At 37.1% G+C, this 27958-nt stretch overlaps 1 protein-coding gene across 20 annotated transcripts in view; it reads left to right on the forward strand.

Annotated features, from left to right (window-relative positions):
• Window positions 1-26613, forward strand: part of CCDC91 (coiled-coil domain containing 91) — a 370457-nt gene extending 343844 nt beyond the window's left edge. For all 20 annotated transcript variants that reach the window (XM_077953174.1, XM_077953168.1, XM_077953177.1 and 17 more), the window contains one exon: window positions 25532-26613. In XM_077953174.1, coding sequence (XP_077809300.1) covers window positions 25532-25642 — 111 coding nt within the window. In that variant the 3' untranslated portion in view covers window positions 25643-26613. The remainder of the gene's footprint in view (window positions 1-25531) is intronic.
• The last annotated feature ends 1345 nt before the right edge of the window (window positions 26614-27958 follow it).

The following is a 27958-nucleotide window of genomic DNA, read 5'->3' on the forward strand; positions in this document are numbered from 1 at the left end:
AATGTTGTTTTCCATCCCTTTACCTTAAGTTTATGTGAGTCCATATGTGTTAGGTGTGTCTCTTGAAGGTAGTAGATATTCAGTTGATGAATTCTTATCTATTCTGCAATTCTGTATCTTTTAAGTGGAGCATTTAGGCCATTTATGTTCAATATTAGTATTGAGATGTGAGGTACTATTCCATTCAGCATGCTCTTTGTTGCCTGTATACCTTGGTTGTTTTGTGTTTTTTGATTTTTTTTTAATTGTATTTTTGTTTTATAGGTCCTGTGAGATTCATGCTTTAAAGAGGTTCTGTTTTGATGTGTTTCCAGAATTTGTTTCAAGGTTTAGAGCTCCTTTTTGCAGTTCTTGTAGTGCTGGCTTGGTAGTGGCAAATTTTCTCAGCATATGTTTGTTTGTCTGAAAAAGACTGTATCTTTCCTTCATTTATGAAGCTTAGTTTTGCTGGGTTCAAAATTCTTGGCTGATAATTGCTTTGTTTGAGGAGGCTGAAGATAGGGCCCCAATCCTTCTAGCTTGTAGGGTTTCTGCTGAGAAATCTGCTGTTAATCTGATTGGTTTTTCTTTATAGGTTACCTGGTGTTTTTGCCTCACAGCTCTTAAAATTCTTTCCTCCATCTTAACTTTAGATAACCTGATGACAGTGTGCCTAGGCAGTTATCTTTTTATGATGAATTTCCCAGGTGTTCTTTGAGCTTCCTGTATTTGGATGTCTAGTTTTCTAGCAAAGCTGGGGAAGTTTTCCTCGATTATTCCCCCAAATATATTTTCTAAACTTTCAGACTTCTCTTCCTCCTCAGGAACACCGATTATTCTTAGGTTTGGTCATTTAACATAATCCCAGACTTCTTGGAGTCTTTGTTCATATTTTCTTATTCTTTTTTCTTCGTTTTTGTTGGATTGTGTTAATTTGAAAACTTTATCTTCAAGCTCTGAAGTTCATTCTTCTGCTTATTCAATTCTATTGCTGAGACTTTCCAGAGCATTTTGTATTTCTGTAAGTGTGTCCATCATTTCCTGAAGATTTAATCGTTTATTATTTATGCTATTTCCTTGAATAGTTCTCCCTTCACTTCTTGTATTATATTTTGGGTTTCCTTACATGGGGCTTTGCCTTTCTCTGGTGCCTCTCTGATTAGCTTAATAACTAACCGTCCGAATTCTTTTTCACGTAAATCAGGGATTTCTTCTTGGTCTGGATTCATATTTGATGAGCTAGTGTGATTTTTAGGGGGTGTTAAAGAACCTTATTTTGTCCCATTACCAGGGTTGGTTTTCTGGTTTCTTCTTATTTGGGTAGACTCTGTCAGAGAGGTGGTCTAGGGCTCAAGGCTATTGTTCAGATTTTTTTGTCCCACGGGATACTCCCTTAATGTAATACTCTTCCCCTTTCCTAGGGATAGAGCTCCCTGAGAGCTGAGGTGTAATGATTGTTATCTCTCTTCTGGATCTAGCCAACCAGCAAATGTATCAGGCTCCTGGCTAGTACTGGAAGTTGTCTGCACAGAGTCCTGTGATGTGAACCATCTTTGGGCCTCTCAGCCATGGATACCAGCACCTGCTCTGGTGGTGGTGGCAGGGGGGTGAAATGGACTCTTGTGAGGATTCTCAGCTTTGGTTGATTAGTGCGCTATTTTTGTGCTGGTTGACCTGCTGGGGGGTGGCACTTGCAAGAGAGCATCAGCTGTGGTAGTATGGGGAGGAACATTTGATAGGTGAGGCCCTATAACTCCCAAGAGTATATGCCCATTGTCTTCAGTTACCAGGGTTGGTAGGAAAGGACCATTAGATGGTGGCAGGGCTAGGCATGTCTGGGCTTAGACTCTACTTGGGCAGGTCTTGCTGCAACTGCTGTGGGAGATGGAGGTGAGGTTCCCACATCAATGGAATTATGTTCCTAGGAGGATTATGGCTGCCTCTGTTGTGTCATGCAGGTTGTCAGGAAACTGGGGGAAAGACAGCGGTCACAGGCCTCACTCAGCTCCCATGCAACCCAAAGGGCTGGTCTCACTCTCACTGTGTCACCCCGCCAAGAGCACCCAGTCTGTTTCCAGGCAGTGAGTGAGCAGGGCTGAGAACTTGCCCCAGGTTACCCACCTCTCAGCTGTGAAAGTAAGCAGGGCTTTCCTTCTTCCCCCACCTGTGGAGTCTGCACACTGGCTTCATGCCCTCTTCAGAGTTCTGGCCAGGAGACTTCTTAATCAGTTCAAATTGTTGCAGAGTTCGCAGAGTTCCACTGGAGGTTTCCTTTTCCCTGTGTTTTTTTCCCAGTGCCTCTGGAAGCCCTCCTGAAGGACCCCTGTGAGGCGAGGCAGCAATGCCTTGCTAGGGGACCCTAGCAAGCCCACTGGGCTTTGTGTGCTGCTTCCTCTACCTCTGTATTTCACTCGGCTCTCTAAATTGACTCAGTTCCAGTTAAGGTCAGAATCTTCTCCCATAATCTAGAGCTTCAGGTTCCCCAGTGTGGGGGTGTATTAAGGGGCAGACAGTCTCCCTTTCCAGCTTCCACAGTTTGGGCACCCACAGTATTTGGGGTATCTCCCAGGTCCTGCAGGAGCAATCCACTTCCTTCAGAGGGTCTGTGGTTTCTCTTGGCTTTCCTAATGTATTCTTGCACTTGTTCTGAAGCAAAAGTTCCTGATGTGAGCCTCCACATGCTGTTCTGTATGTCCAAGTGGGAGCTGCAATCTAGTCCTGCCTCCCATCTGCCATGATCTGTGTTTCACCCCACTGAAGGTTTTTGAGCAGGAGTAGCTAAGTCTCACATTTGTGACTTACGCAGAGGATGGTTTAGGGGTTTTTTATGTTTGTTTTTTTAGAGACAGTGTCTTGCCCTGTCACTCAGGCTGGGCGATCATAGCTCACTTGAGTTTTATTTTTTGATATTCTCAAAATTATAAACAACTTAAATGTCTATCAATCAGAAACTAGTTAAATGAACTATGTTACAATGGAATACTATGCATCCATTAAAAGAATGATATTTATCTATATTTGTTGATATAGTTGCAAAATCACCTGAATCATATGATCCTGACTATTGAAATATATTTTGCTATATCTCTTTCTTTGTGTGTATGTGTATAAAAGTATATTTAAATAAGCAAAGGAAAGATGATTGATGCTCTTCTCGGAGAGGTGGGATTGTGAGAGATTATGCTTCCTACTTTGTAATACTTTGTTTAAACATATGACATACTGATTATGTCTTACCTCTAAAAAGAGAAAAACAATTTTAACAGATGGTGGTTTTGTGTTTGTTTCTTATATGTCTAGTGTTTTGCTGTTTTTCTTTTAAATTTTAAGTTTATTCAGAATCCTCCGCAGAGCTTTGCTTAGAACAGCACACAGGTTTGACTTGAGTATAACAGACAGATGTAGCCTAAGAGTTTGAGCCATGTCATGCATAAGGGGACATGATGACTAGTGAAGTCAGTACCAAAACTGGCAGTGGTATCAGGCTCAGAGAGAGTTCTTTAGCTGAGTTTTCTACTCATTCATCTAGGGTAGTTTTGTAGCTTTAATAGGACTAGAGAAACATTTACATTGAGACATTAGGAGCAAGTTCACACTGCTCAACCCACAGGATTAAGAATGAGATTTATGTAAAGTGAATAGGGTTAGATGAGTGCTTGTACTTGGTCCTCTCTTTTTTCTACTTGCCAAAGAAGCGCTTTGAGATGGGGGATGGGAATGTATGTGTAGACAAGGGCATATTTTTCAGTGAGACACGATAGGATATATTCTTCAGTAGAATGAAGTTAAGAAGAAAGGCGAATCTAGTTACTAGTGGTTTGTTGAAATAAAACTAATTTGGAAAATAATTTGTTTCTCATAGATATCTCCATCAATTATTAATTTTCCATATATGTCTTTTTCTCAATCTGGCTTTTTCATATATACCAAATCCCATAAAAATTGAAGTTATTCTTTCTGACTAGAAATCAGAGAAAATTTATTACCTCTTACAATTTAGGTGGGTATTGATTTACTGCAACAGTCAGATGAACTGGAGATAACGTTCATACCCTTAGGAAATGAAGAATGCTAAGAAATACTACTTAATTAGAAACTGTGACAGATTGTATTTTCCAAAGATAGCCATGGCAGTGTCTTCAGTCCCACATTCTCTCTGTCAGTAAATAGCATCTATTTCCCTTCCCCTTGAATATGGGGCTGGACTTTATGCCTGTCTCAGCAAACTGAGTGTGATGGATGTGACACTGCATGACTTAGAGGCTAGGTCATAAAAGGCAATAAGGCTTCTACCTACCTCTTTTTCTCTCTGAAAACACTCACTTTTGGAACCAGCCACTATGCTGTGAGAAAAATTCAAACTAGCCTATGAAAGAGGATCCACATGGGTTAGCCCACATGGAGATGAGCTGAGGTCTCTAACCTTCATCCAGCATCAACTACCAGATGAGAGAGTGAACGAGCCTTCATATGATTCTAGCTCCTAGCCTTTTAGTCTTCCTACTGAAGTCCCAAACATGGAGCAGAGACAAGCTGTCCCAGCAGCGCAGTGTTCAAATTTCTAACCACAGAATTTGTGAGCATAATTAGTAGTTATTAGTAGTTATTTTACACCACTGAGTTTTGCAGTAATTTGTTTTACAGCCATAGTAACTGGTACAGGGCCATTTCTCCTATATTCAGAGTGGATGAGGATGTATTAGCAGAAAAGAACACGGTTCTTTTTAAGAGATAATTTTATATCTTCATGGTGTGGCTTGGATTCAACGAGTAATTTTTAAAGATATTTGTAGCTAATATTTTATTTGAAGTGCACAAAGAAGAGTAACCAGAGGACTGGTTATTTTAAAAACTGCTGAATAAAGCAGTTTTTCAGTGACCACTGAAAGGAGTCTCCTTTAGGTCCAATTAAATACCCCTTGAGTGCTGTGATTTGAATGTGTCCCCAAAAAGCATATGTTGGGAACTTAATCCCCAATGCAGCAGTGTTATGCCAGTTACAAGAGGGCTCAAGGCTCTCTCTCACCTTCTCCTTACCCTTCCACCATGGGATATCACAGCAAAAAGTCCCTTACCTCCAGAACCATAAGCCAAGAAATTTCTGTTCATTATAAATTACCCAGTCTCGGGTAGTCTGTTATAGCAACACCAAACAGACTAGGACGTTGAGATTCTAGGTTGTTATACGATTTGGAATGTTATCCAGACTGATAGACCAATCCAGAATATTGTCCTGTGTGCTTTTCGGAGATATTTCAACATGGCATTAAATAATTCTTCCAGTTTCACAAACACAGAATTGGTAAGGCCATGAAGAAATTAGGTGAAAGCGCTCAGTACTTTAAATAGATCTAACAAAGTTTGGAAAATGAATGATCCTGAGTAAATGAAGATTTTATGATAAAAATTAAGACGCTTGACAAATTATCAAAATTTTTTATAAATTTCAAAATGTATGTAATTTTCAAATAATCTCATATATTATTACTAATTTTGTTTTCCCCTATTCAGGTTGATTATATGTGTGTACCATAAAAATAAAGGCAACCTGCTATCTATCATTTACTGATGCAGACCTCTTTTTCATGTGGTATTGTATTTTATTAATAGATAATCTAAAATTTAAAGAGTACCATCATTCATGTACTGAGTATGTTGAAAAATAACTTGCAGTTTCTTTTAATTGTTTTCTGTCATTTGCACACATTGTTTTTGATGGCAGAGTATCATTTGACTTCTGAAAATTTTGAAAATACCTTTAGTTTTTTGGAACAATTGCTAAAATAGTTAGTAATTGTCTCTTCTATTTTTGTTCTTTATTCAGTAAATTCAGCAAACATTTAATCAGCTGCACCATGTGCCAGGTACTGCTCTAGCCCTTGGAAATACAGAAGTAAATACATCAGAATCCCTGCGTTTCTAGGTTTTTCTTAGGGAGCTTATATTTTGGTGGGGTATGGAACTGACAATCAAGTATGATATTTTGGGATAGTAAACAGCATAAGGAAGGAGCAGGGTAATAAATTAGTGATGCAGATGAAGAGCTGGGGTGCTATTTTAGGTAAAGTGAGTGAGATCAGGCCTCAGAGATGAACTGAATTGACACTTAAAAAGACAACTTGAATGTAGACAGTGTGATCAGTCATGCAGCCATTTTGAAGAAGGAAGTTCCTTATAGAGGGCACACCAAATACAAAGCCTGACTGATAAAGAAGAGAACCTTTGAGAAAAGGAGAATAGGATGACTGGAGTTAAATGAGCAAACGGAATACCCTTACAAGATGAAGTAAAATAAGTGATGACCCACAAGGAAAGTGAAAAATGTGATTGAGATGGAGAGGTGAATATCTCTATCAAATATTGCTAATGTGTCTAGTAAAATGTGGATTTACAATGGAGCAGTCGTTAATTCATGTAGTATCTTATTATCTTACATTGAAAGGACTCTCAAAAAATTGTAATTTAATGCCTAAAAGGGATTACTGTATTTAAAGTCATAGCAATTATTTTTAGTTTTTAAATATCTATATACATTTCAGAGAAGTAAATAGATGACAGCTAAGTTTTATGCATAAGCTATATTACAAGGTTAAAATGGGAGAGACAGAGGGATGAATACAAAAGTTTAAGGAAAGAGAAGGAATGATGTAAAATTTTCTAGGTTTCAGAGAATATGTTTATTTATTTTTAAAATAGGTGATGGTTAGGCATACATAGGTTATGCCAAAAAGAGTAACTGTTCTAGTTATTATGTCAACAAGCATAGTACACAGGAACTCCATCTTTTATAACTAGGAAGCTTACAATAAAGTTTTAGATGGCAACTTAAAAATATGTGAGGGTCATACAAGACCGAATATTTGAAGACCACTGAATTAAACCAATTTGAGAACAGTATCAAGGATTTGTAATATATTGGTTTATAGTTTTCTCTATTTCATATGATGTATTGTACCTCTAACTTTTATTAGCCATGAAGAAAATGGGTATCATTGGCCATTGGTTCAGGAAAATAATATTAAGATGGATCAGTATAAGGTCTGTTTGAACCCGTTTCAAAACACCAAAAAGTTCTATGTCTGAAATCAGTAGCATAGCCATAGTTAGAACATGTAAGTGTCTAGATCCAAAGTCTGACCTCATACTTCTACAGGTATTTTAGTGGCATCCCAGTTGCAGTGTACACTTGGCTAACTTTTTTTAAAAAGAAAATTATTCTCCCTTCACCCTTATTAATATTACTCTCTAACTTCAGTACATTAGAAATGATGCTTGGTAAAGATTGGTAACATAAAATATTTCAAGTAACTTTTACCATATTTTATTCTGAACTTTGTTCTCACCTGTAAAACATATGTGGGAAATGGGCCGGGCATGATGTCTCACGCTTGTAATCCCCGCACTTTGGGAGGCCAAGGCAGGTGGATCAGGAGGTCAGGAGACTGAGACCATCCTGGCTAACACGGTGAAACCCGTCTCTACTAAAAAATACAGAAATTTAGCCAGGCGTGGTGGCGGGCACCCATAGTCCCAGCTACTCGGGAGGCTGATGCAGGATAATGGCAGGAACCTGGGAGGCGTAGCTTGCAGTGAGCCGAGATCGAGCCATTGTATTCCAGCCTGGGCAACAGAGCAAGACTCCATCTCAAAAAAAAACGCAAAACACAACAACAACAACAAACCATATGTGGGAAATGGAAAGTTTTATCTATTGAAATAACATTTTAGAATGCAGATAATGACAAAGGGACCATTTCTATAGGAATTGTTCACAACAATTTGCTTGTTTGGGATAACTAAAACTCAAATATAGTAGGCCAATGTTAGTTGACAAGAAAAGAGATTGACTGAAATAGAAACAAAAGTTGCAGTAGCTTTTATGCCAGCCTCATAGATTCCACAGAGTTATGGCATTAACTTACAAAATTTCTATCTAAAGTGCCACCAATTGTGCTTTGTAAATGCCCCTACAGGTTGTAAATAAAAAGGACAGAAAGATCATTGGCCTTTTCTTGCTTTCATTTGTTTAACATCACTGCATTGTCTCATTTTATTGAAAAACCTAGCATTAAACTATAGCATGACCTAGAAATACGTTTCATCATAGAGAAATATAGTATACAATTAGGAGTATGGGATTTTAAATCAGATTTTCTGGATTAAAACCAAGCTTTGTTTTTTATTGGATGTGTACATTTAGACAAGTACTTTCACCTCTCTGGGCCAGTTTGTTCTTCTGTATAATGGAGATAAAATACTGCCTACTTAATTTATGATTGTTATGAGAAATAAATGAGTTAACACGTGTAAGGTGCTTAGAACACTGCTTGGGATATAAGAAATTCACTTTCAGCATTAGCTTTTAATGCTTTTATTATCATTGGGATGAATTTTCCTAAATGTATGATTTTGATCAGAATGTCTTTGGTTCTACTCATTCTTAAAGTATTTATTAATTTAAATACCTTTTTATTCCAGAAGTGATTGTGGCAACTCAAAAAATATATACTGTTAAAACTGGTGAACAGAAAATGAGCATCAAAATATTGAGACTGAAACTGATATTCAGTATAAATATATATGCCATAAGATCCTGCCTATCAAAATTGTTTTGCAGAACCAGCTTGTTCTGGGTAAAAACTACTATCATATTTTATCCGTGATATTTATAATTTTAAGTTGATTAGGAACCTTGTATTTTTGTCACGACCAGAGTTAAATTTGTTGTTTTGGCAAAATTTCATTGCTGTAGTTTAAAATCCATCCCCGTAATATATTTTTAACATTTTTAGGTGCTGGTTTTTTTCTTTTTCACTATTCTAGCTATAACTGCAAATGCTCTACGTAGCAGAGAAAAGGAAAAAAAAAAAAAAAAAGAGGAGGCACTTGCCCATGCAAGTTAAACAAATTTTCTTTCATACATATATGTTCAGGTGATAAGCATAGCTTGATCATTACAATTTTCTTTACTCTTCATAGACTCTTAAGGTATTATAGGAAATTCTTTTCCATTGGTTGTTTTCCAGTCTTCACATTAAAATTTCAAACTTTTTCATAAATTTTAGTGTCATTCACTTACTATTTTGAGCTTGTTCTCAACTTCTCAAGCTGATCATCTAAAAACTAAATTTTTGTTTTTGTTGTAACAGATATACACAGTGTAAAGTTGGTACCTTTATCATTTAGGATTTATATTTGCCTCCTTGTACCATAAACTAGAAATAACAACAGCATAAGCAAGTTCAGAAGTAAACAGTTGAGAGCTAGTACAGAAGCTAAACAAAATCATAAAAGGATTCAGAATCATTCTGCCTTTGTACTTTTTCTATTGTTAGCACTGACTTACATCATTAAGGCTACAAAAATGACTGCCGGAGCTCCAGCAAAGATATTTGTGATGATTGGGGGAAGAAAAAGAAATTCAAGGAACAGAAGTGTCTGTCCCACTTTTAGGGAGCACTGTTGATGATCTCACCCAATAACTGCCACTCATTTCTTGGCTATTTCCATCTGGGAGGAAGTCTTGGGAATAATGGCCTGCATGCATGCGCATTGTTCCTAAAATTAAATGGGAGCTCTATTGGTAAAGAAGAGTACATATTAGAGAGGCAACTGGCAGGTTTTACTATAATCCCTAACTTCTCATATCTTCTTTTTGATAGGTATTTAGTGTTGTTTTTCAACATCTATTTGAGAAGGTGCTATTGCCATTTTTAGGCAATAACATCCAAGTTTAGCTTTCTTAACTGAAAGCAAATCTCCTTTACTTGTTTACAAGAAGTAGGGATGTTGGGATTTTCTTACCTTCTTAGATCTAGGTGGGAGGCAGCAGTGATTTTAAAAGTACTGACAAGGAGGGCGTTTTCCCGCTTTGTTCCCTCAGTAGGATAAATCTATTTTAAAATGTGCCAGATAGATGGTATTATTTGTTTGTTTGTTTGTTTGTTTGTTTAAGACTTCAGTGATTCATCACTGTAAAATCCTGAATGATGAGGAAGAGCAGCTCTTTTTATGTAAAAAGAGAGAAAAATGTCTGTTCACAGTAACTTTCATTTAATTAAGTGGTGCTTTGTTACCTCGGTTGAATTTTGAATACCAAGGAATTAGAATTCCTAGTGGGAATCAGGCAGCTTTCACTTGTGTACTTAGCCAGTTTTATCAGTAGTGGAAATATGAAAGTAAGTAGGCAAAGATTGTACAAGCCTAGCAGGTAGCACAGGGTGAGATTTGTACTCCACATTGTCTTTATGCGTGTTTCTCTTTTATTTCGTCATGAACCTAGAAAATAGTAAGTAGTCTGTTGTTTTCATATATAGCCACTGAGGTTACATATTCTTTAAGGCAATGATTTTTTATATGATGTATTTGATGTGCCAGGTTTTTTTAAATGCTTCTGTTGCATTTTCAGGGAACCATTTGTATATTGCTATAAAGAAATCTTTCCGAATCTACTGTTTATTAAGAGAAGATAATTACATGGTTTAATGACTGCATCTACAGGGCTTTTGGCACCTTAACAGGTTTTTGCATTAGTGTAATGCAGTGCAAGAAACTCCTGCATATTTACAGCAAAACAGATATTGTGCCAAGGCCTCTAGCCATAACTGAAGTTCTTATCTGAGAAGACAGTGTAGTATTGTGGTTTAAAGAATAGATTTGAGTGTCATATGCACCTGAATTTCACTCCTAGCCCTGCTTGGGGACATCATAACCTCGCTAAGCCTTAGTGGCTTCATTCATATAGTTATCAAGAGAATAAAAATTTGATAATACATTGTAGATATCTCCAGTGGTACTTTGTCCTTATTAATCCCCTGCCCTTGAATCTGGGCTGGACTGAGTGAGATTGGGCTATAAAAAGATTATGGCTTCTGTCTTATGTGCTCTCTCACTGTCATGTTGCACTCTTGCTTTCTTTCATATTCTCTTGGATTGCTTACTTTGGGGGAAACCAGCTGCCATCTCATTAGGCAGGCTTCTGGAGAGGCTCACGTGGGCTACATTGGAGCTGGATGTTTTGAGGCCTGTCAACAGCTACTGAGAGGGTTTGGAAGGAGATCCTTCCCCAGTTGAACTTTGAGATGACTAGAGTTCCAGCCTACAACTTGATTACAACTTCAGTAAAGAACATGACCCAGAGGCACTCCCGTAACAGTGCCCAGTTTCTTGACCCATAGAAACTGTGAGATGATAAATATTTGTTGCTTTTCATTTTAAGCCCCTAGCTTTTGGGATGCTTTGTTACACAGCCACAGATAACTAATACAGCACATAAAGAGGTCACCTGTGCATAGCAGGGAGCAAGTACTACCAATCAAGAAGTATTAACAGTATTCTTAAAACAAGAAAAGGTCAGATTTAATCTAGCATTAAAGGATTATTTGTAATGTAATATAAAGTAAGTTTCCATATGTGTGTGCAAAGAACTCAAGAATAAGACTTGTGGACAGTCTCTTGCTTGTTTCTGTAGATTGAAACACATAAGGTGAAATATCAATCATTTGAGAATTTAAAGATAGTATAGGAAGACAAGAACTTAAAGGTCATCTAATTCTTCTGCTAAGATTAGGTTTAAATTGTTAAAGGTCAAAACAAAAGGAAGGATACATAGTAATTGACAGATGTTGTTCTTTAGATTGAAACAATAGGATTCCTAAAATCTATAAAAGTTGAATCGATAAAAATACAACAGAAGTTGTGTTTGTTACTTGAGCAGTAACCTGAATGATATATTTGGGATCTCTGTGTTCACTTAGTTTAGAAAAGACTATCCAACAGATTGTAATATTTTTATTATATCATGATCTTGAAAAAATGATATAGGTAAAGGTTTTTCATTGTTTTGGAGCATGTAATCAAATTATGTTTAAAAACTTTATGTGGCCTGTCATATTAAAATAAGTTAGCCTGCCTTGCCAGAATCAATTCATCTTATATTTGAGATAAAGTATTTATTTACCATTGAACTCTATAATGTGGACCATATTTATTAATATTTTATATATTAATAAATATAACCTTATGGATCAGAGCCCTAAGATAGGATTTCTGTGCAACTACTATACAATATTATCCACCTTTGCTTTTCTCTGAAATTCTAAATCTATGGCTTTTGTTTTTAAGTTGTTTTTTTTTTAATTTTTAGATTTTCTTTGGAAGCTGTCGGAAACAGTTGTTACCAGAATTATTTTCTTTTCAAATTCATTAAACTTTACATATGGAAAGTTATAGTAGATTCTGTCCAGATGATTTCTTGAAGAGAAAAAATGAGTATTTCCATTTCCCAGTGGATTTGGATTATATGGTAGTTTGGGATAAAAAGGCAGAACTATGCAAATATGTAGAACTTACTTTAGATGACTCAAAACAGAGAATTTACTTACCAGGCATCTTAAAGCAAAACAAAGCAATTGTTATTTAGTTGTGGCCAATAGGGTTTAAGACTCTTTATACCCGTTTTTCATGCTCTAAAAGAGCATCTGTAATTCATCTTTTGCATGCTGGGAAGTTAACACAGCTTCTTTATATGTTGACATTTTTGAACTATCTAAATAGATAGATGTGGAATATACTCTAAAGTCAAGAAATATTCTCAAAGAATAGGAGACATGAATTCTGAATTGGAAGTCTTCATGGAATGTGAATGATGGCTTTGAATGTTCTGGTGAAGAGGTTAGGCCTAAATTTTCCGAAGTTCAGGATTGAGGCACCCAGTATTGCCTTAGTTCAAACCACTGCCCGGATTATGTTGAATATTTTGGAGTCTGAATTATTCTTAACATGTGTTTTGTGTAAAACTATTATCCTGAAATTGGTTCAGAGTCTCTTTCAGTGATTCTGAGTTCATAGAAAGTGAACATTTTTAATCCTCCATTTCCCAAACTTACTTAGCTTAAAGGTATTTTTTTTTATTTTTAATAAGCAGAACACTCGCTGTACAGAAATGGCATTTTGTGAAATACATTGTAAGAAACACTACTCTGATATGGACCTTAACAATCTGGAAAATAACTGTTTCCTAGGGCTACTGTGACAATTTACAACAAACTGAGGGCCTTGAAACAAGATAAATTTATTTTCTTACAATTCTGGGGCTCAGAAGCCCAAAATCAAGATGTCAGTGGAGCCATGCTCTCGAAGGCTCTAAGGAAAAGTCTGTTTCGTGCCTCTGTCTTAGCTTCTGGTGATTCGGCTTCCATCTTCACATAGACCTCTCCTTGGTATCTGTGTCTCTTCTTTTTTTTTTTTTTTTTTTTTTTATTTGAGAGAGAGAGGGAGTCTTGCTCTGTAGCCCAGAGCTGGAGTGCGGTGGCGCGATCTCAGCTCACTGCAAGCTCCGCCTCCCGGGTTCACGCCATTCTCCTGCCTCAGCCTCCCGAGCAGCTGGGACTGCAGGCGCCCGCCACTGCGCCCCGCTAAATTTTTTATATTTTTAGTAGAGACGGGGTTTCACCTGTTAGCCAGGATCTTCTCGATCTCCTAACCTCGTGATCCGCCCGTCTCGTCCTCCCAAAGTGCTGGGATTACAGGCGTGAGCCACCACGCCCGGCCTCTGTTTCTCTTCTTATGAAGACACTAGTGATTGGATTTAAGGCCTACCCTAATCCGGTAAGAGCCCATCTCAATTTACAACTTAATTACATCAGCAAAAACCCTATTTCCAAATAAAATCACATTCACAAGTGTGGGGGTAGGACTTGAACATATCTTTTTGGGGGACACAATTGAACCCATTACAATAATTATCTGTTGAATCGAATATCCCACTGTTATAAGATCATGTGCTAGCAAGCTTGTGCAACCCGCCTTATTTTCTTGTTTTCATTCTCTTTTGTTTTGCTTTAGGCTTTTAGCAACTTGAAGCCATGGTTTTCAGTTTCTGTTTCTAGTGATAAGCAGAAAAGAGCAATGAGGAAGGGACTTTACTGGCCCAACCGGAAATAGAAACTAAGAACCCGTGACTGTATTATCTTCCTTGGACATCCCTGAGTGTCCCAGGACTTAGTCCTGTAACCTTTTCTCTTTTATCCACATTCATTCCCTACATATTTTATCTATGCTTTAAATGTCTTCTATATACAGATGACTTCCACATTTTTATTTCAAGGCCTGATATCTCCCCTGAACTGCAGACCTTATATCTGATATGCCTAACATGTCTGATAGGTTTTGACAAATTTATCATGTCTAAAACAAAACAGTTTTCCTCTGGCCAACTCACTCCAGCTCTAGTCTATCATATCTCAGGATAGGGAACTATTATTCAAAGAATCACCTTTTATTTCTCTTTTCCTTTCATCTATACTTCCAATCTATCAGCAACTCAAGTTGGTCCTGTCTTAAAATCCTAAACCTGAACTGTTCTTAAACCACTACTAACAGCAGTCTGGTCAAATTTATATCTTTTCCAGACTAAATGTCTGCTAGATGGCTTTTCCTCTTCCACTTTTGCCCCACTACAGTGTGTTTTCCACATAATAACTTGTATGATATTTTTCAAACACAGAGCATGGTCATACTCCTGCTGAAAACTCTCCAGTGCCTTCCCATCAAACTGCAAACCTTTAGGGCCCTTTATGCTCTGGCTTCCATCTACTTCTCTGATCTCCTCCCCTACTAGTCTCCTCGCTAATTTTGCTCCAATCTTAATGGATTTCTTACCAGTTCTTCATCAAACCAAGTCTGAACCCCCCTTTTCAAGTTTTTCCTTGTGATTTCAGCTACCTTGAGAATTTCTTTCCCCATGTTTTTAGATAGCTCCCTTCTTGTCTCTTTTCAAGTCTCTTAATTACCACCTTCTCTAAGTGGTCTTCTCTAGTCACTTTACCCATGAGTGGATTTGCTGAATATCTATCCTAGCTTTTTGGAAAAATGAAATGATTTTTAAGCATTAATTTAAAATATGTAGGAGTGTAAGTTGGAAAAGTAATATTGATAAAGGTAGATGTAACATGTTCATGTTTCTTGGTATATTTTGTTGGTAGAAGCTCAAAACATTGAAAGTGCATTAGTACGTGTATTTGACACACAGACACAGACACACATACACACACACACACATATATATATATTTATTATTATACTTTAAATTCTAGGGTACATGTGCACAACGCTCAGGTTTATTGCATATGTATACATGTGCCATGTTGGTGTGCTGCAGCCATTAACTCGTCATTTACATTAGGTATATCTCCTAATGCTATCCCTCCCCCCTCCCGCCTCCCTCCATCCCACAACAGGCCCCGGTTTGTGATGTTCCTCTTCCTGTGTCCAAGTGTTCTCTTTGTTCAGTTCCCACCTATGAGTGAGAACATGTGATATTTGGTTTTTTGTCCTTGCAATAGTTTGCTGAGAATGATGGTTTCCAGCTTTGACCATGTCCCTATAAAGGATATGAACTCATCCTTTTTTATGGTTGCATAGTATTCCATGGTGTATATGTGCCATATTTTCTTAATCCAGTCTATCATTGATGGACATTTGGGTTGGTTCCAAGTCTTTGATATCGTGAATAGTGCTGCAGTAAACATACGTGTGCATGTGTCTTTATAGCAGCATGATTTATGATCCTTTGGGTATATATCCTATAAAGGGATTGCTGGATCAAACGGTATTTCTAGTTCTAGATCCTTGAGGAATTGCCACACTGTCTTCCACAATGGTTGAACTAGTTTACAGTCCCACCAACAGTGTAAGAGTGTTCCTGTTTCTCCACATCCTCTCCAGCACATGTTGTTTCCTGACTTTTTAATGATCGCTATTCTAACTGGTGTGAGATGGTATCTCATTGTGGTTTTGATTTGCATTTCTCTGATGGCCAGTGATGATGAGCATTTTTTCATGTGCCTGTTGGCTGTATGAATGTCTTCTTTTGAGAAATGTCTGTTCATATCCTTTGCCCACTTTTTGATGGGGTTGTTTGTTTTTTTCTTGTAAATTTGTTTGAGTTCTTTGTAGGTTCTGGATATTAGCCTTTTGTCAGATGAGTAGATTGCAAAAATTTTCTCCCGTTCTGTAGGTTGCCTGTTCACTCTGATGGTAGTTTCTTTTGCTGTGCAGAAGCTCTTTAGTTTAATGAGATCCCATTTGTCAATTTTGGCTTTTGCTGCTGTTGCTTTTGGTGTTTTAGACATGAAGTCTTTGCCCATGCCTATGTCCTGAATGGTACTACCTAGGTTTTCCTCTAGGGTTTTTATGGTATTAGGTCTAACATTTAAGTCTCTAATCCATCTTGAATTAATTTTCGTATAAGGAGTAAGGAAAGGATCCAGTTTCAGCTTTCTGCTTATGGCTAGCCAGTTTTCCCAGCACCATGTATTAAATAGGGAATCATTTCCCCATTTCTTGTTTTTGTCAGGTTTGTCAAAGATCAGATGGTTGTAGATGTGTGGTGTTATTTCTGAAGGCTCTGTTCTGTTCCATTGGTCTATATCTCTGTTTTGGTACCAGTACCATGCTGTTTTGGTTACTGTAACCTTGTAGTATAGTTTGAAGTCAGTTAGCATGATGCCTCCAGCTTTGATCTTTTGGCTTAGGATTGACTTGGCAATGCGGGCTCTTTTTTGGTTCCATATGAACTTTAAAGTAGTTTTTTCCAATTTGGTGAAGAAAGTCATTGGTAGCTTGATGGGGATGGCATTGAATCTGTAAATTACCTTGGGCAATGTGGCCATTTTCATGATATTGATTCTTCGTATCCATGAGCATGGAATATTCTTCCATTTGTTTGTGTCCTCTTTGATTTCCTTTAGCAGTGGTTTGTAGTTCTCCTTGAAGGGGTCCTTCACATCTCTTGTAAATTGGATTCCTAGGTCTTTTATTCTCTTTGAAGCAATTGTGAGTTGGAGTTCACTCATGATTTGGCTCTCTATTTGCCTGTTATTGGTGTACAAGAATGCCTGTGATTTTTGCACGTTGATTTTGTATCCTGAGACTTCGCTGAAGTTGCTTATCAGCTTAAGGAGACTTTGGGCTGGGATGATGGGGTTTTCTAGATACACAATCATGTCATCTGCAAACAGGGACAATTTGACTTCCTCTTTTCCTAATTGAATACCCTTTATTTCTTTCTCCTGCCTGATTGCCCTGGCCAGAACTTCCAACACTGTTGAATAGGAGTGGAGACAGAGAGCATCCCTGTCTTGTGCCAGTTTTCAAAGGGAATGCTTCCAGTTTTTGCCCATTCAGTATGATATTGGCTGTGGGTTTGTCATAAGTAGCTCTCATTATTTTGAGATACGTCCTATCAATACCTAATTTATTGATAGATTTTAGCATGAAGGGCTGTTGAATTTCGTCAAAGGCCTTTTCTGCATCTATTGAGATAATCATGTGGTTTTTGTCTTTGGTTCTGTTTATATGCTGTATTAGGTTTATTGATTTGTGTATGTTGAACCAGCCTTGCATCCCAGGGGTGAAGCTCACTTGATCATGGTGGATAAGCTTTTTGATGTGCAGCTGGATTCAGTATGACAGTATTTTGTTGAGGATTTTTACATTGATGTTCATCAGGGATATCGGTCTAAAATTCTCTTTTTTTGTTGTTGTGTCTCTGCCAGGCTTTGGTATCAGGATGATGCTGGCCTCATAAAATGAGTTAGGGAGATTTCTCTCTTTTTCTATTGATTGGAATAGTTTCAGAAGGAATAGTACCAGCTCCTCCTTGTACCTCTGGTAGAATTCGGCTGTGAATCCATCTGGTCCTGGACGTTTTTTTGTTGGTAAGCTACTAATTATTGCCTCAGTTTCAGAGTCTGTTATTGGTCTATTCAGAAATTCGACTTCTTCCTGGTTTAGTCTTGGGGGGGGGTGTATGTGTCCTGGAATTTATCCATTTCTTCTAGGTTTTCTAGTTTATTTGCGTAGAGTTGTTTATCGTATTCTCCGATGGTAGTTTGTATTTCTGTGGGGTCAGTGGTGATATCCCCTTTATCATTTTTTAATGTGTCTATTTGATTCTTCTTTCTTTTCTTCTTTATTATTCTTGCTAGCGGTCTATCAATTTTGTTGATCTTTTCAAAAAACTAGCTCCTGGATTCATTGAATTTTTTGAAGGGATTTTTGTGTCTCTATCTTCTTCAGTTCTGCTCTGATCTTAGTTATTTCTTGCCTTCTGCTAGCTTTTAAATGTGTTTGCTCTTGCTTCTCTAGTTATTTTAATTGTGATATTAGTGTGTCAATTTTAGATCTTTCCTGCTTTCTCCTGTGGGCATTTAGTGCTATAAATTTCCCACTACGCACTGCTTTAAATGTGTCCCAGAGATTCTGGTATGTTATGTCTTTGTTCTCATTGGTTTCAAAGAACATCTTTATTTCTGCCTTCATTTCGTTATGTACCCAGTAGTCATTCAAGAGCAGGTTCTTCAGTTTCCATGTAGTTGAGCAGTTTTTAGTGAGTTTCTTAATCCTGAGTTCTAGTTTGATTGCACTGTGATCTGAGAGACAGTTTGTTATAATTTCTGTTCTTTTACATTTGCTGAAGAGTGCTTTACTTCAAACTATGTGGTCAATTTTTGAATAAGTGTGATGTGGTGCTGAGAAGAATGTATATTCTGTTGATTTGGGGTGGAGAGTTCTGTAGATGTCTATTAGGTCCACTTGGTGCAAAGCTAAGTTCAATTCCTGCATATCCTTGTTAACTTTCTGTCTCATTGATCTGTCTAATATTGACAGTGGGGTGTTAAAGTCTCCCATTATTATTGTATGGGAGTCTAAGTCTCTTTGTAGGTCTCTAAGGACTTGCCTTATGAATCTGGGTGCTCCTGTTTTGGGTGAATATATATTCAGGATGGTTAGCTCTTCTTGTTGAATTGATCCCTTTACCATTATGTAATGGCCTTCTTTGTCTCTTGATCTTTGTTGGTTTAAAGTCTGTTTTATCAGAGACCAGGATTGCAACTCCTGCCTTTTTGTTGTTTTCCATTTGCTTGGTAGATCTTCCTCCATCCCTTTATTTTGGGCCCACATGAGATGGGTCTCCTGAATACAGCACGCTGATGGATCTTGACTCTTTATCCTATTTGACAGTCTGTGTCTTTTAATTGGGGCATTTCGCCCATTTACATTTAAAGTTAATATTGTTATGTGTGAATTTGATCCTGTCATTATGATGTTAGCTGGTTATTTTGCTCATTAGTTGATGCAATTTCTTCCTAGCATCGATGGTCTTTACATTTTGGCATGTTTTTGTAGTGGCTGGTACCGGTTGTTCCTTTCCATGTTTAGTTCTTCCTTCATGGTCTCTTGTAAGGCAGGCCTGGTGGTGACAAAATCTCTCAGCATTTGCTTGTCTGTAAAGGATTTTATTTCTCCTTCACTTATGAAAATTAGTTTGGCTGGATATGAAATTTTGTGTTGAAAATTCTTTTAAGAATGTCGAACATTGGCCCCCACTCTCTTCTGGCTTGTAGAGTTTCTGCCGAGTGATCCGCTGTTAGTCTGATGGGCTTCCCTTTGTGGGTAACCTGCCCTTCCTCTCTGGCTGCCCTTAACATTTTTTCCTTCATTTCAACTTTGGTGAATCTGACAATTACGTGTCTTGGAGTTGCTCTTCTCGAGGAGTATCTTTGTGGCGTTCTCTGTATTTTCTGAATTTGAATATTGGCCTGCCTTGCTAGGTTGGGGAAGTTCTCCTGGATGATATCCTGCAGAGTGTTTTCCAACTTGGTTCCATTCTCCCCGTCACTTTCAGGTACACCAATCAGATGTAGATTTGGTCTTTTCACATAGTCCCATATTTCTTGGAGGCTTTGTTTATTTCTTTTTACTCTTTTTTTTCTAACCTTCTCTTTTCATTTCATTTCATTCATTTGATTTTCAATCACTGATACCCTTTCTTCCAGTTGATTGAATCAGCTATTGAAGCTTGTGCATTCGTCATGTAGTTCTCATGCCATGGTTTTCAGCTCCATCAGGTCATTTAAGGACTTGTCTACCCTGGTTATTCTAGTTAGCCATTCGTCAACTCTTTTTTCAAGGTTTTTAGTTTCTTTGCACTGGGTTCGTAGTTCCTCCTTTAGCTCTGAGAAGTTTGATCGACTGAAGCCTTCTTCTCTCAACTTGTCAAAGTCATTCTCTGTCCAGCATTGTTCCGTTGCTGGTGAGGAACTGCATTCCTTTGGAGGGGGAGAGGCGCTCTGATTTTTAGAATTTTCAGCTTTTCTGCTCTGTTTGTTCCCCATCTTTGTAGTTTTATCTACCTTTGGTCTTTGATGATGGTGACGTACAGATGGGGTTTTGGTGTGGATGTCCTTTCACTCTGTTAGTTTTCCTTCTAACAGTCAAGACCCTCAGCTGCAGGTCTTTTGGAGTTTGCTGGAGGTCCACTCCAGACCCTGTTTGCCTGGGTATCAGCAGTGGAGGCTGCAGAGCAGCAAATATTGCTGAACAGCAAATGTTGCTGCCTGATTGTTCCTCTGGAAGTTTCGTCTCAGAGGGGTACCTGGCCGTTTGTGGTGTCAGTCTGCCTCTACTGGAGGGTGCCTCAACTCCATGCTGGGAGAACCACTACTCTCTTCAATGCTGTCAGACAGGGACATTTATGTCTGCAGAGGTTTCTGCTGCCTTTTGTTTGGCTATGTCCTGCTCCCAGAGGTGGAGTCTACAGAGGCAGGCAGGCCTCCTTGAGCTGCAGTGGGCTCCACCCAGTTTGAGCTTCCTTACCTGCTCAAGCCTCAGCAATGGGGAGCGCCCCTCCGCCAGCCTCACTGCCACCTTCCAGTTCAATCTCAGACTCCTGTGCTAGCAGTGAGCAAGGTGCCGTGGGCGTGGGACCCTCCAAGCCAGGCACGGGATATAATCTCCTGGTGTGTCATTTGCTAAGACCATTGGAAAAGCGCAGTATTAGGGTGGGAGTGACCCGATTTTCCAGGTGTCGTCTGTCACAGCTTTGCTACCTGATCCCTTGCGCTTCCCGAGTGAGGCGATGCCTCGCCCTGCTTCGATTCACACTCGGTGCACTGCACCCACTGTCCTGCAGCCCTGTCCGACAAGCCCCAGTGAGATGAACCTGGTACCTCAGTTGGAAATGCAGAAATCACCCATCTTCTGTGTCACTCACGCTGGGAGCTGTAAACTGGAGCTGTTCCTATTCGGCCATCTTGGAACCACCCCCACATATATATATTTCAAAACAATGAATCAGATCTTTCTGGATGTGAATAGTCTTCTTAATAAACAGTCCAATTAAAATAAGCCAGATGTGTTTGTAATTGACTTTGAATGTTGCACTTTAGACCAATGTGAATTCACCATCGTATTGCATTTTAATGACTGGCAAATAAAAAGCTAAGGTCAAGAGATGTTTTATGTTTCTTTTACTTTTGCTATGGCATGAAACACTCATGGAATGGTAAATCTAATACATGAAATGTTAAAAAGACATCCTATTTCCCCCCGCAAGCTTAATAAAATTAAAAATTTTAATACGTAGTATGTTTCTAAAAGGCTTTCAGCAGTTATACCAGCAAACTGAAGCCTAGGTGTCTATTTCAGAAACAAGAATTTCCAGATTTTTTCAGATATCTGTAAGAGCTAAATAGAAATTAAAGCAACAGAAAATGGAAGAGAAAACAAATCGGTTAGAGCTACACTATTATGAAGAGATTTTAAACCCCATATCAAAAATTTGCCACCACTACTCTGGACATAATTTTCATTACTATGTCACAGAATACAAATCTTTGATTCACTTTGAAATGAAAGCCACAAATACAGAACTAAGTCCCATGCCTTAAGGAGCAAAAAAGTTGAATGTTTTGCCAAAATTCTTCTTGCCTCAATAAAGGATAATAAGGTCATGCCTAATAAAACAGTAACTGTTGAAATTCAGGAATTTGCCAAGAACATCAGTTTGATGTATTTGTTTCAAAGAGAAGAATTCAACATCCTTGTAAGAGAAAGGTTATATGTGTTCCATCCCACAGCCATGATCTATTTACCATACCCAAGAAGGACCCACAAAAGTGGAAGCTCAGCTTTGTGATGGCCCAATCTCTATTTCCTTCCTCATACAGTATCAGTATCGCCTTGTTGCATCTTAAAGTATTGTGCTCCTGTTTATTTAAAGAATTCTTACTTTCAGAGCGTTCTGGGGAGGGAGTGTTAAAGATGTGAAGTGAGCCTTGGCAGCTGCCTAAAACCAAAACCTTTATGCCTATCATCGTATAGTCAGTAATTCCATAGTGACATCTAATACAAGCAAGAGAAGTGTGTGGTATGTTTAAACAAATCTATCAAACTTTTTTTGTCCATATATATATATATCCTCTTAAAACATTACAGAAATACTCATTTTGAATGCACAAATTCAGATTATTGTTACTTAGCAGCCATCAGAGGTTGAATGCTTTTTACACAATGTGAAATTGTGCCATATTCCCTCAAAAGAAAAGTTTCTCATTTATCTAGCTTCTAAAAATTCTAAGGTATTAAGTCATATTTGTTTTCAATGTATCTCCTGATTGTTCTGGGAGATTTGTGAAAGATTTTGAATTGTTAAAGCTAGCACGTATGTTACATGTACACAAGTTATGAAGCATAATAGTAAAACAAACACCCATGAAGCCCCCTCTGAACGGAATTATGTATCTCATCCTGCCAGACTTCATCCTCCAAATACAACTCTCCTCAGTTCAGTTTTTATTGCATTGTTTACTTGCCTTAAAAAGGAATGGGTTTTTGCCTACTTGTATGTCTCAAGATAATATACCGCTGAGTTCTGCTTATATTTTGTGCCTATGATAAAAGAGGTATGAGACTATCTGCAGTCTGGTCACTTCCTTCTTAAACTCAGTTTTCTTACAAATGCCCACTAATTTATATACTTCTGAAATATTTTATATTGGCAATATATGATATATTAAGGTTTATTATAAAGCTGTAATAATTAAAATGCATTACATTTGTGTAGAGATCGGTGAATTGTCCAAGGGAACAGGATGGAGAGCCTAAAGACAGGTTCATGTATATATGGAAAGCTGATTTATAATTAGAGGTAGCATTGCAAACTACATATTCTTTGGCTCAATTTCCTCAGGCTGTACTAGCACACGTACAGAGGTCTGTGTTGAAGGATGTTCATTACAGCCTTAATTATAATAGCCAAATAGTGTGAACAATCTTAATGTCTATGAATAGAATGCTTTAAAATATTAAAATGTCCGTTACATATATTATAACTATAAAATAAAAACTATGCAACTGTTTAAAAGAAAAAGCAAAAACAGGAGACACTGATCCTCTCATAACACTGCAGTTGGGACTGATAATATACTCTCTGGAAAGCAATTTGACAATATGTATCACAATTTACAATATGCAGATGTGACACTGACAGATTTCAACACCTTGAACATCTTTTGAAGGGTGTGCACTCAGGTTGTAAATGTTATTAGTTGAAAAACAACAAAAAGTTAGAATAAACTTGCCTGCCTGTCAATGGGAGAGTAACCAAATAAATTATGAAATACAGTTAAGCAATTTTTTTAAATGTGATAGGGAAAACTTCCAGTAATGACAGTGTAATAAAGTGATTGTGTGGACCCTCTCAAACTTAATAATTATAAGAATTGTAAGATGTGGACTACATATTTTTTAAAACCCATCTTTAAATGCTTAAAAACATCCAAAAGTAGACAGAAATCACTGGAGAATGGACTGGAACTGAGTATTGATGTATTCTTCTGTACTGTTTAATTTAGACCAAGTGCAAAATAATTTTAGAAGCTGGAAATACTTAGATTTCAATCTGTTTTACATATATTAAAATGAAACTTTTAAAACTATGACTTTAATCTCCCATATATCTTTTAGATTAGGTTAGCATGCTTTGGTTCTTAGCATTAAAAGTACATCTGTCATTTTCCAATAGATTGCCTTGATGATTGGGGTTATGTGTCTTGATTCATTCAATATCAGCAAATATTTACTGCTTGTCTAACATGTGCCAGACCCCACTCTAGATGCTAGGGATAAAGTAGTTAGCAAGACAGATAAGATTTCTGCATACCTGGGACTTACGTTCTAAGATCTCTTTTGTTTAATAGTCTTGTAAGCATAAGGCATGTATTCACCTGAAGTTATCATCTAGTAAAGGAAGAAGGAAAAAAAACTGAGGAGAAATGATAATCAGATATCTTATTTCTGTATATATAATAGAATCTCTGAATATTGGAATTGAAGGGATCCAGTATAGTTCAATTATTTTACAGGAGCATTTTGCTAAATATAGTGATTCTGTTTGATTAATTCTTAGAATATTTCAGTATTTTAATCATCCAGTTTTTCAGCCATTTTGAGTATAGTAGATTGTGGAAGTATAATTTAATAGAGAATTATTGTTTGGGTTTGTCTTTGTGGGGGATGCAGGGACTTGTGAGAAGAATGTCAACTTTTTCATAAGTATGACAAGTATATTATGAAATGGAATTTATTTGTCTTTTAATTCCTCCATTGTTCTGTAACCTATAGGGAATGTGTTTTCCTAGTTTTGTTATTTTCACCCCATGGGCAAATTTTTTAGGGCCAAAAAGTTTGAAGTTTTTCTTCTTGTATTCAATAATCTTTACCATCCAGAGAGTTCTTTATTATATATAATCCAAATGATTTCCCTTACTAACCCTCTTGTTTCGTTTACTATATGAGTTCGCTATTGAAATAGTAAAACATCTAATAAAACACCTCTACCTTAGCCGAGGGACAAGAACAAAAATAGTTTCAACAATATCATATATATATATATATATATATATATATATATATATATTTTTTTTTTTTTTTAAGCAGAGTCTCACTCTGTCACCCAGGCTGGAGTTCAGGGGCACAATCTTGGGTCACTGCAACCTCTGTCTCCTGGGTTCAAGAAATTCTTTTGCCTCCACCTCCTAAGTAGCTGAGATTACAGGTTTGCACCACCATGCACAGCTAATTGTTTTATTTTTAGTAGAGACAGGGTTTCACCATGTTGGCCAAGCTGGTCTGAAACTCCTGACTTCAAATGAGCCTCCCACTTCAGCCTCCCAAAGTGCTAGGATTACAGGTGTGAGCCTCCGCACCTGGCCTCAAATGTTTTTTGAAGCATACTTTTCCCCAGAACTTTCTCTAATTTCAGCAAATTGTTTATCTCCTCCACAGGGTTTATTTGTTCCACTAAACCCTATGCATGATGTGATTATGCTGTGTTTCTGTACTATGTATTTATTTTATTACTTGCATCTGTAATATATTTGTGGATGTTTGGTTGCATATATACATTAAGAACTGGCATTTTAATACTTTTTTATGTTTTCTGAAAGCATTCTGATCAAATGTATGGTATTTCTCTAATAACTGAATAACAACATCAGTTATAAAACCATAATGATTTTATCATCTCATCTTAGATGATTTAGGCCAGAAAGAGTGACTATACTGTCATTCAGTTTAAAGTACTATTTGATTTCCTAAATTGTCTCATCTAGAAAGTTTTTTCTAGTGGGCTTCAGTGACATAATATTCTTTATCCTTCAACTAATATTTTTTTTCTCTTTCTCTCTCTCTTTAAAAAATTAAACAGCTCGATCAAGTTATCCGCCAAAGAAGCCTGTCCAGTTTGGAACTGTTCCTCTCCTGTGCACAGAAACAGTTAAGTGCTTTAATAGCCACGGAACCAGTAGACATTGAATAAGAAGAACACAACAAGCAAACCCACACTGGCATTGGATACATCATATTACACCTTCAAAATACATGCTCTGAATTATAAAGATGTGTTTGTTTTCTTTCCGAATCATGCAGAATTGATTTCCAGTTCAAGGATAAACCAAAACAATATTTAGAATTATCAAGTGATCTAATTTATTTTCTTTTGGTTTCTTCTTTACATTTACTTTTATTTTAGTAGTAGTAGTAGTAGCAGCAACAGAGTGTGATACGACCCAAAAGCCATTGTAAAGTGCCACATTATCAAAATTAATTAAGTAAACTTTATAGCCTGTGGTAGTCTATTATATATTATTTTGCAAAAGTAGTAAATATATTATTGTTTCATGATGACTCTTGATGAGATGCTAGAATGTAATCATACATTTATCTTATCTTGAGGATAGAAATAGCATGGATTTCAACATCACCTGTTTATCTGTATAATTGGAAATAAAACACTAATATGATAGAGAATCATTCCGGCATTACCTAACCTCTTTTCTGCAGTTGGATCTATGTATTTTCATTGGTCTACTGAAAACAAACAATACAATTAAAAGCACTAAAGATTATTATATTAATTCAGCTTTGATCTGATATATCACTTAAAGGAGTGTGTGTGATATATGCCTGTTTCCTATTTCTGCTCTTTAAAGGCACTTTGAATCAATGAAACCATTAGTCTGCAAATCAAATTGTGAACTTAATCCCTATTTTTAGGAATTCAGGTTCAAGTACAGGATATATGAAATCTTTTCCCAGTATTTCAGAATGTATTTAATTCACAGGCAGTATACGTCAATGTAAAATCATGAATATTTTTAATTCAAAACTAAATGTCATTAATATGTATGTATGCAAATGTTTTATCTTATTTTCTGAAATGCATCTACTTTCTTGGGCTTTGTACTTTTTTGAGATTTCTCAGTGTAATAAAAAGAGCTCCCAAACTTATTTGGTTGTTACTTTTTGTTTTTTTAATTTATTTAAAATATATATATATATTTTTTACAATTTTTCTTTCTCAAGTTGAAATTTTCTATCGTAAGTAGTTTTATCACACTACTCAAATATTTTAAGAACAAGATTAGCCTTCCTTATAGACATGCTTGGCCTTCTAGCCCTGCTAAATTTTAATTGTAGATCCTTAGACAAGCTGTCTAACCAATTTGAGTCTCAGTTTTCTCATTTGTGAGATAGAAAGTGATTTTTATAGGCTATTTAAAAAATTAATCTTGTAAAATACCCCATATAGTGCTTGCTGCTATAGCCTCCAATTTATAATAATTTCCCTTTCTCTAGAAATTAATCACAAAATACAGGTGTGGGTACCTACAAACAAGTGGCTAAAGCATAGCATTCTGCCCCTCTAACCTTGACTGACCGACCCGCACGTGAAGACCTGACCCCACATGGGGCTCCTATGAAAAATCTTATGGTGACATCACTTCAACTTCCTTACCATAGGGAGACAGACATGGACCCCTATTTCTGAGGTTAGAGGTTACCCCAACCCTTTTTTCCTGAGTCTCAGATTCTGTGAGATACCAGAATATTCTTCCAATATGTTAGCACCACTTACTTTTTTCCCTTAAGCTAGCCAGAGCCAGTTTCTATTATGTGCAACCAGAAAAATATTAACCCAGGCAGTCAAGCACAGATCCCAGCAAGTAATCCCTGGATACTTGGCACTTGTTAGTTCCTCATTTCCTCTACCATACCAATCCACATCCAAAATGGGAACACTCTTTGATTTATTTTAAGGAATGTTAAAAATATAACTGAACCAAAGCCTCTATTGTCTAACAAAGCCAAGTAAATCACAGATACCCAAAACTATGAACAAACAGTGCCCTATTTAAAAGCTTTCTGTCACTCAGAATCTTGAGGAGAGGTTTAAACTCCGCTTTGCTGAATGCTGACTCACGTTCCATTTCAAAGTAGGCTTACTCAGTGATTGCTTTGAAATCAAAACCAGAACAATGTCCCTATGATTGGTGTTACTCTTCAGTGAGTCAGTTATCTATTATTATAACTTCTTTTTTTATCTGACAATTAAACTGAATGGAATCAGGAAATGTTCTCTATATTTAAAAGAGCAATACATCTGAATAAGTAAAACATGTATGTATAAGCCTGGAAAATATTTATAAAACTCCAAGAGAAAAGGAGACTTGCATCAAAGCACTTTGCCTCTAGTCTTCTGGTTACATACCAGTAAACAACTCTGCTGTATCTCCAAAGACTCCACTAACAAGAGGCAGAAAGCCAATGTGTTCTGAATCCACAGGCTCCTTAC

The sequence above is a fragment of the Macaca mulatta genome, chromosome 11 (genome assembly GCF_049350105.2).
Source record: "Macaca mulatta isolate MMU2019108-1 chromosome 11, T2T-MMU8v2.0, whole genome shotgun sequence".
In the NCBI taxonomy this organism is placed as follows: Eukaryota; Metazoa; Chordata; class Mammalia; order Primates; family Cercopithecidae; genus Macaca; species Macaca mulatta.